Below are 9,845 nucleotides of genomic sequence, written 5' to 3' on the forward strand. Positions count from 1 at the left end.
AGAAATTCCCTAAACCTAACCTTTAAACAGAATAACCCAGAGGGCTCATGGAAATGAATACATTAACTTGAAAGATTTTGTCAATTATTTTTCAGGCGCTGCCTGTTGTTTAGGGCTGCTGTTCTCTCTTCTAAATATATATATATTTTTTAAAACAACTATTGTGCCCACGGGAAACTTGACAAACTAAGTCTCAGGCGAGACTATCAGCTGGTTTGAGTCGAGCTGAGAGGGGCCAGTTCACTCTGCTCCAACTTGCTGCAACAATCTGAAACAGTTTCGTATTGTCATGAATCTCTGGTCTGAATGTGCTTCAAGCTACAACACAAAAGCTTCTGATTTAATTGAACAAACCAAAATGAATAAAAATTGACAAGACACACAGTTAAAAAATATTATTAAATTCATTGCAAATACAATTTAGAGGAACAAACGGAAAAAAACAAAACAGTAAACTGTTGACAGGCCACGAGCATACATCACTCGAGGGTTTGTCTCTTAAAGCAGGGGTACAACTTTTGAGCGACAGCCTGCTATATATCAAATGGAATATAAAAAAATCTGGGTTAATATGTGTATGAACTGTGTACGTTAATGTCTTTTATGTTGTAGATTTGGAGCCACTAGAGGAAAATGGTGGAGCTGACACAGGTCTGGAGGCTACAGGCAGCCTCAGGCTGAGCATCTAGCGCCACCTTGTGTCACAAATACAACATTACATTAAAGAGCGACTAGATATTTTGGGAATAAATGAATGATACAACGATCCATTCATGAACATGAAGTTTTGGAGAATCTTTGGTCCAAAATAAGACATTTTGTTGTCTTTTGTAATGTTCAAATTTGAGGGAGCTACAAAGTTGGACCGCACTTTTAATAGCAGTCTGAACAGGGCGAAATAAAAGTCAGCAAAGTAAAAAATAACATACACCAATACCCAAATATTTATTTATTCTAAATTATTTTTTATGTTTTTAAGCTAGATTGCAATTTTATCTGACCTTGCTTTAGCTTGAAGCGTTAAACAAAAGATAATAACTAAGTAGGATTCAACATCTCCCATCTAGGATTTTATTCTTGGCTCTATTGAAAAGAGTTTGAAACAATATTTAGACGTTTTTATATAACTTTACAGAAAATATCATTTTATTTAATTAATTAGAAAATGCAAATTTTTGTCAGCTGAATAACTAAAATGTAAATTACACAGTTAAATAATTGTACTTTGGTACCCATATCTTTTGTCTGACAGTTCAAATATCATAATGTCTGATGTACATTATCAGATGATGTAAAACAACTTCATATTTAGGCTATTCTCTCATAAGATGTCATTTTGCTTACAGAATAAACCTGTCCAGAAATCCTATTCATTTTTCTGACAAGAACATTTTCCCCCAAAATGGACATTATGGATAACTTTAATTTATAAAAAATGTAGGCTATTATTGAACTCTTGACTTTCAAATGTAAAAAAAAATTCATAACTATGAGAATGTTTGTTTATTTAACTTGTATTTTACATCCAAAACATTGGAGTACCAACTGTGGAGGAAACGATCACTACATGGCCACAAAAACCCAGAGACCCTGAAGCATGTTCCTTATGTTGACTCGTTTTTGAAAATGCGATTTGAAATGAGTTTTTGGAATCTGCACCAATAAAAGACAATATCCACAAAAGTTAGAGTCACGGGTCCTGCTTCATTACCTGATCTTAAAGGGGCACTAAAGCAGTTTTTTGTTTTATTTGTTGCATATTGCTAAATATTACCACACATCAGGTCTGTGGCCTGGGGAGTATTTTCGCAAAAAACACGAGATACAGAGATGAACTCGGGGTCTTTGGGGGTCCAGCCACTCATTTGTGCCTTATGCAATCCAGGAGGTTATTCTGGCCATGGGTCGAAACATGCTGCAGTGGAGATGCCCTTTCCCTGTGAACATTCAGCTTGTTAATATGCAGCGTTTAACTAAAAGGAAAGACTGTTTAAATGGCTTGTGCACATTGTTCTATTGTTTTCTAGAAACACACATTAGACAGGAGCAGGAAGTTGCTACCTTTCATAGGTTTCCCTGCAAAATGTTCTGGTGAGTTTCGCTTCTCTGCAAATGTTCTTTTGTGGCCTCTGCTACGTAATATACACCAAATACACCAATTTTAACACACACACGCACGGACTCACGTTTTTGCTGCGCAAAATCTCAAAAGAACTGATTTTTCCATGACGCAATTTCTCTTTTCATGTAAAGAAAGAAAGAAAGAAAGAAAGAAAAAAAAAAGCCTCAGAAGTCCTTCTCTGCCACTTTAACATGGGGGTAACAGAGCGTTACGTGACCGGAGTGCAGATTGAATCAGGGATGAGGACTACTTGAACTTCACCAGAGGAGAGCTCATGGTAAAGTTGCTGTAGGAGTCGGTGGAGGTGCGGCTGGCTTTGGCATCTGGATTAGTGCGCATGTATGTGCACGGACAATACCTCATGACTGATTTACTTTTTGATTGTATTTATGAATTATGTTAGATAAACTCCCCCTGTTAAACAAATTTAAATAAATAAAGTTAATTTGCTCGCGCGTCTTTGTGCACGTACAGTATGCAGCCATGCTGGCGGTGTCATGTGTTGGGATAAGCTATAAATATTGTATTCAGGCTTTGCTTCAGTCTTAGCCCATCTTAGCAGACAATGGCTGATGGTGTGCGTGTACAGAATGCAGTGCTGGGCTCCAGGCCGCTGCCAAAACGTCTCTGGGACCCAAAAAAAAGAACTTTGCATCCCACCCCCAGTTTTTCTGTCCAGCGTTCATTCACTACGATGCGCGCCTAGTTGAAGGAGGCTCTCCACAACCGGTCCCCCCTGCAAGCCTAAAACTTTCTAATGAAATCCCCAAACACTTTTTGACAAATATTATTTTTTTCTCTTGGGGTCAAGAGGGTTTTTCAACAAATTAACTCGCGTTTTTATTGAAAAGAAAACTTCAGGTATGTCCGATTTTATTTCATTGAAATCTTATTCGTTACAACTTTATTTGTTGTGTCTGATGTAGATTAAGTTCTTCAGATGGCTCCTTGTGGAAAGTTTGCAGGTGTAAAAATGTCATTTTAATTCAGTGGACAGGGTGGATGTGATTGGTTTAACAAGTACCTTTTCTTATGTGAAGAATATGGAGCCCAGTTCCACAGAGGGAGGAGCTGAGGAGACGCTCCTTAAAAATCATCCAAGTCCTGTAAGTGTTGAGATTAAATTACTTTATTCCTTCTCTTTATTCACTGAATCAGATGCTGCAAGAAGTCCGGCATGTACTCTACTAACATTGAAGTCTTTTTTTACCTTTTACTTTAACTCAATAATCAACTGTTTTATCAGTAAAAAACAAACAAAACAAAAACCTTAAAGTTTCAGTAACGGTGAAAGAAATTAACAGCAAATTCTTTTCGAGACCAACCTTTCACAAAGGAAGTGACTTTTTCCTGGCACTCTCAAGTGTCCTGTGGTTCCTCTGGGATCTGTGTGTCCTGGCCGGTTGATGCTGAGAGTCAGTGAGTAACATCTGGCTGTCAGAGTGACCCTCCAGCTCTGCTGTCTGCAGCTGCTGCTCCAAGCAGGAGGGTCCACTCGGAGGAGGTCAGCTCTCCCAACGAGTGCCACAAGGTCACCAGCGGGTTTATAATTTGCAGAAACAGGGGACAGGACCATCAGTGTGATGTTCATTAATATGCAGAGCACTGTCTGGCAGTTGATATTATCGGTCATACTCGGATCAGGAAGGCATGCCATTCTTTTCCTGCAGTAATTTGAAAAGAAAATAGGCTGACTGCAGAGCTGAGCAGTTTAGAATATGTGTGGTGAGGGCTTTTTCTCTTCTTCTTCTCCTTTCCACCAGCCTCACAAAGTGATCCTCAAACATGGCCAAGAGTTGGAGGAAGAGCAGGAGGAGTTGGCCGAGCATCAGCCTCTACAGCAGGAAGACCTGAACTTTGAGAGATGGAAGCGCAGGCCGATTCCCCAGAGGACGCTCCACCAGAAAATAGTCGACCTAAAGAAATACCTGTGGAATGCAGAGACCAACGAATTCATGGGTCGCTCCGGAAAGAGCTGGAGTGAGTTGATGGAGACGTAGAGGGTCTGTGCTGTTGGGTTCTGGGGAGGGACGTTTGGATTAATGCAAACTTAAAAGTGCTTAATTGTCTTTAACTGCATGTGTCCATTAGCTACATTTCTAATGTTGAGTGCATTGTAGTTGATTAATCTTGAACAAGCTTAAGAGCAGACACGGTGTTTGAAGTTTTTTTTTTTTTTAAAGATGCACTCGAGGATAGTTTGAGGGTTAGAAATGTCTCTCCAGTCTAGCGACTCTGCTCACTGTGCTGCGAGTGTGTGTGTGTCCTCATGCTCAATGTTTACATAGGTGCATGGACGATTCAGAGTGTCCCGACAAAAACAGACTGCCTGGGGACGTGTCCCCAGCGGGAGCGCACTGTTCCAGGCCTCGCATTGGCCAGGAATCACATTCCTCTACATCTTACCATGCTCTCCACAGCCTCTTTCCCAAAGCCTTGGCGACCTCATCGCTGAACTTAACATGCTTATGGCCCCTCAGTTGCAGTTAAACACGTAGAGATGCTCAAGTTTTTTTTTTTTTTTTACATAGATCTCGCTGCCAAGTCGAGCTTTGGTACAATCAAACTTTTTTGGCATAGGCGACAGACTGGACGAGTTTGTTGAGTCAATGATGATGGAGCAGCCTCTTCAGGGTAGTTGCTATGTGACGCTGTTGAGCCCCCTCCCTCCGCTCCACCGCACACAATGCCAAACATGATCCAACTGAGTGTAGAGAAAACATCTAAGGAAAGTGTGTGTTACTTGCGTAAGCGGAAAACGCTGTATCCCCAGGCAGGGCTTCGCAGCTGATTTCAGCCACATAACCAGTGTGTGCTCACTTGTCGAGGAGTGGGGCCCGTGTGCCGGCTGAAGAAAAGGCCCTGAGTTTAAGTCTGTTCTGTGTGTCCTGTGAGACGAGTGTGTAAGAGGGGACACAATACCAGAGTGGGGTGATTGGAGCTCCTTGGAGCTGGCTGGGCCTCTATGGCTGCAAAAGACCTTCACTACGATGGCAACCGGAGGTTCACTGTGTTCCTGAGTGAAAAGACAGCTAGGAGAATTCTCACTGAGCTCAAACAGAAAGGCCTTTGTGGCTCCGGGGACGCAAGGCTGGCTGCAGCTAGTCCTCTGTGAAATTGCCCGCACAGCAAAAGCCATTTAATTTAGAGCACGTTTAGCTTGATTAGTTGCTAATGGACTGTTAGTTGAAAATTGCAGAACAATGCTAGGTCTCAGGATTTCTTTGTTACGGGGTTCTCACATTAGCTCAGTACAGCGGGTCCTATACCAAAACTACACGAGCTATTTTCAAGTCCTGACATGAAGGGAGGACGGTGCTTTTGTATGAGTAAACAAATTAGTGACCGTCCTGATCAAGGACAGTAGCTGGAGTCCAGACAGATCACACTGTCTGAGCAGAACTGGAAACTCTTTATGGTTCATAAAGTTCATTAAAGTTCATATGGTTCATTACGTCCCTCCTCTCTGATCCGACAGAACTCACTGAGAGATGCGTTGTCTGTTACGTAAGCCGTTTTTTTTTTTTTTTTTTGCGAGAAAGATTCACCCGAATAACACATGTTTTACTCTCTCCCTTCAGGCCTCATCCTTCTCTTCTACGCTGCACTTTATGTGTTTCTTGCAGCCATGTTTGGCGGCTGTTTGTTTTGCCTCATGTGGTCTATTAGTCCCTACCATCCCACCTACAATGACAGAGTGATGCCACCAGGTAAATATAAGGCCAGTCCGCCCCCCCCACCCCCTCCACAGTCACCTCCCTCTCCTCTCTCCGTTCGACCGTCCTTCTGTCTGTTGCTTCTACTCGAGTCTCAGCACAGTTGACTGTCTCTGCGTCTCCACTGGCAGGTATGACGATGGCCCCACACCTCGAAGGCCATGAGATTGCTTTTAATGCATCTGACCGCAAATCCTGGAAGAAGTACGCCAGGTCTATGGATGAATATCTACGACGTAAGTCAGCACTGATGCGATGATGTCAACGCCGGGAGGTCTGATGAGGTTGTTGGGTTTGTTCAAAATGAAGGAGACATGCAATGAGTTAATCCTCATCTTCGCTGCCTTTGTACCATTCTGTCCATTCGGTTCTTGCAGGGCATCCTGGGAAGGGAAGCCCCTTTGTGGGCAGAGGGCAGCTATTCAGTACTGGTTTTTTTTCACACCCAGCTTTTGTCAAGCTTCCTTAATCAGAGGCCTGAGTCTGGCAGCGCTTTGCTGTCGCAAAGGTTTATTTATGCTCCCCTCTCTCCCTCCCTCTCTGCCTCTTTCTCTCTGCTCTCCGTTTTCAGCGTATAACGACGGTGCTCAGGAGAAGAAGAATATTCGCTGCGCACTTGACAGTTACTTCATGCAGGACGACTTGGAGGAGAGTGCAGAGCGGAAAGCGTGTCAGTTCAAGCGGTCCTGGTTGGGGGACTGTTCAGGGCTGCAGGACCCTCACTATGGCTATTCTCAGGGAAGGCCATGCGTCCTCCTTCGAATGAACCGGGTAAGACGAGTGTGTGTCACCAACACCTGGAAAAGACTGAACTTTATAAAGTATGGTTATGACAGACAACATCAGGAGCAGAGCGTTACTGTAACGTTGAAGCTCAGTTATTTTTGTGAGCGACATCTTGTGGCCGTTTGAGGGAGAACATGAAGACGCGTGAAGCCATTCTGGTACTACTTTTTGTCTTGGTTAACATTTTCCGTGAGGAGTTCATGAAGAAGTAAACATTGTGTGAAGTTGTGGAAACATTTTAGATTCTTTTCATTTAAGATAGAATTAAACCTTTTAATTCGATTTTTTATTATTTAGCTAATAAATTCTCCTGCAGAAGTTCAGTTTGAAGCTAAGATGGTGGATAATGTGCACATCCAACTAGTGCAAAACAAAGAATAGCATAGAAAGGAAATTTAGAGGTTTTCCCCACATTGAAATTTCAAAGTTACATACATTTTTTAGCCTACAAGAGTTCAATTTGAAGACAAAAATACACTCAAAAAGATCAACTAGCCACATGTTTGGCTTGCTAAAGAAAAATACATAAATATAAATATGTCATGTGCAGATAACACAAATAAGTCTGATTTGATTAGATGGAAATGTGTGGCTTGAATAATTTCATTCAACAAATTCTTTGTGTGTGTGTGTATCGTATCAATAAAACAGGGTTTAAGTGCATGTCTTTCTGTTTTTCTTTGCATGATGACACTTTTTTCATCATCTCTTTTCAATAGATTCTTGGTTATTTACCTGGCATGGGCAAACCAATAAATGTGACTTGTGAAGTAAAGGTACAGTGACCACCAATGGTTTTAGTTGTAATTTCACGTCAGTGACGGAAAATATCCCAAACGTGTCGTCTAATTAAGTGAAAGTGAAGAAAATGTCACCCTTTTTTTTCCATCCCTCAGAAAGGACCACCGGAAGCTTTGGGAGAACTCCAGTTTTTTCCAAAAAGCATTTTTGACATGAAGTACTATCCGTACTACGGGAAGCTCAGACATGTGAGTGAAAGTTTTATGTTTGCGGACAGCGGCCGTTAAAACACGTCAGGTGTTAATCTTCTGTGTTTCTTTTTGTCGCAGGTAAACTACTCCTCACCGGTGGTGGCTGTGCGTTTTAAAGGAGTGCAGTACGACGCTCACATCCAAGTGCAATGCAAACTGAATGGAAAGGGCATCATTAATGATTCATCCACTGACCGCTACCTGGGCAGTGTGACCTTCTCCTTGGATGTCGGAGCGTAAGGCAAAGACATCGCTGCCGGCAGGAGGCTCCCGTGACAACGAGGCAGGAAAAGAATTATGTTGAACCATTATTTTCCATGAAATATGTAATTTCCCCTCTCCTCATCTTTCACTTTAATATCCACGTCTTCTGCTGTGAAACAAAATCCTCAAGAAGTAGGTATTTACTCTCGTGTTTCTGTTGTATCTGTGTTGTATCTTTGTGCGACTGGCACCTGCACCCACAACAAACAGTGCTGAGCACCCGACCAGTGCATAGAGTGAGTTACAATTCAATTCCTGATATTTTGTAATGATTAGCAAGATTAATCAAACTAAATGACACTGCCCAATAGTTAACATTTCTGGCTATGCAAATCCAATTATGACTTAAAACATTATTAGAGAATTAGAACTATTATATTGTCAGGTTAGATGATGGTTTTGTGTGCACATTTGTGTGTGACAACGTGTACTAATTTGTTATGCATTATATTTTTCAAACATGTATATTGTAAGAATTCAAAGAACTATCATGCAAACACTGAAAGCAGGACTTGTACTGTACTTACACAGTAAAAAAAAAAAAAGACATAATAAATGCAAATACACAATTACTATATTTTTGTTGAATAGAGCAGTATTATACATTTATGATAAAAGTATCACAAGCCACTTTCTCTTTTGTAAAAACATTTGCTTTTGAGAATGAAATACTACACAAGACTGATCAATAAAGAGACATACTGTGCTGTGAAATAGTTTGTAAAGGGTCTGTACCATTTAAAAAAATATAACGATATTGTGGTAGTATTAATCCTGCCTGAACTGTGCTACTAAACTTGGTATCGATGTTGTATTTATTCCTATTATAGTTCTTACAATAAATACAATGTTCTGGTATGTACTCTAAGTCTCTTCTGAGTGAGATTAACAGTGGGCATCGATGCCGACAGATTTTTAAAGACACGTTCAACACGTCTCTGAAATTTTCAATAGAGCTCCAAAAATTATAGTTATTGTTAAACATTATGTTTTTGAGGGTGAATACATTTGAACAGCAAACAAACAGGACTGAATTAGTGTTTTACTCAGATGCGAACTGATGCTTCAGAAATCTGCAACAAAAATTAAGCTTCTGTCTCATTTATATAAAATGTTACATACTTACAATGGATTTTCATTCCACATTTTTGTTTGGTGTTGACAGAAGTTTTAGTACAGCATTATCCGCCTCACATGACTGTGGTTGGACTTCTGTCCTTTCATACGTGTATTTTATGAGGTTGCATATTACCCATAAATGGTGCAACAACACCGCGGCTGCTGTGTGAGGTTGGACTTTGGAATCATGCAGATGAAATAAATGTTCACGCACTTCTTACATTAGTTTGTTGGCATTAACATTTGCTAATTACAGCAAAACACAGATTACAGCTAAGAATCAAGGGAATATCACAAGTATCGCGGATATTTGCTCGTGAACCACAGAATGGTTGATGATGGCGCTAAATACAAAGTAAAGAAATCACTGAAGTTGTTATAATTCATGTTGAGAGGAGCATGATGGGCTGCACCATGGATTACTGAAGGGGCCAGCCAGGTACAGGCCCCCCAGGGGCCCGAAGAGTCTGCGGGGTCCTGGTCTCATCCCATAAATACAATATATATCCGAGAAAGAGTGCGAAAACAACCGTAGAGAAACACAAAATGACCATGAAGAGACACTTAATGCTACAGAAAATAGAAACTTACCCAAATGTGACACAAAACAACCACAATGCGATGCAAAACCATAAAAAATAAAATTAAAAATAAAAAAAGACTTGGAAAATACTAAAATTGACTACAAGGAGATGCCAAAAGATGCAAAACATCTCCAAGGTGTCTGGTTTGAGACATAAAACATCCGCAAGCCACATCTGTGCGTCTCACAGTGTTTGATGCCTCTTTGGGACGAGTGGGGGACCTTTTCCGTGTCTGGGCCCCAACGGCCAGTGGTTTCATAAT

At 41.0% G+C, this 9,845-nt stretch overlaps 1 protein-coding gene across 1 annotated transcript; it reads left to right on the plus strand.

Moving 5' to 3' along the window:
* The first annotated feature begins 2,799 nt into the window (after positions 1–2,799).
* Positions 2,800–8,742, plus strand: atp1b4 (ATPase Na+/K+ transporting subunit beta 4). Its single transcript, XM_069170443.1, has 9 exons — positions 2,800–2,983; positions 3,163–3,228; positions 3,886–4,102; positions 5,704–5,832; positions 5,970–6,074; positions 6,410–6,609; positions 7,344–7,400; positions 7,521–7,613; positions 7,695–8,742. The coding sequence occupies exons 2-9, from the start codon at positions 3,166–3,168 to the stop codon at positions 7,854–7,856; spliced, it is 1,026 nt and encodes a 341-aa protein (XP_069026544.1). The 5' UTR covers positions 2,800–2,983; positions 3,163–3,165; the 3' UTR covers positions 7,857–8,742.
* The last annotated feature ends 1,103 nt before the right edge of the window (positions 8,743–9,845 follow it).

The sequence above is a fragment of the Embiotoca jacksoni genome, unplaced genomic scaffold (assembly GCF_022577435.1).
Source record: "Embiotoca jacksoni isolate LCO1_2020_lvr unplaced genomic scaffold, fEmbJac1.0.p SCAF_5, whole genome shotgun sequence".
Classification (NCBI taxonomy): Eukaryota; Metazoa; Chordata; class Actinopteri; family Embiotocidae; genus Embiotoca; species Embiotoca jacksoni.

Excerpts from the sequence above, each read along its gene's own strand:
- atp1b4 (XM_069170443.1), top strand. The coding sequence starts at position 3,166 with ATGGAGCCCAGTTCCACAGAGGGAGGAGCTGAGGAGACGCTCCTTAAA. Across the intron at positions 6,610-7,343 it reads TCCTCCTTCGAATGAACCGG|ATTCTTGGTTATTTACCTGG; the intron begins GTAAGACGAGTG and ends TCTTTTCAATAG. Across the intron at positions 7,401-7,520 it reads ATGTGACTTGTGAAGTAAAG|AAAGGACCACCGGAAGCTTT; the intron begins GTACAGTGACCA and ends TCCATCCCTCAG.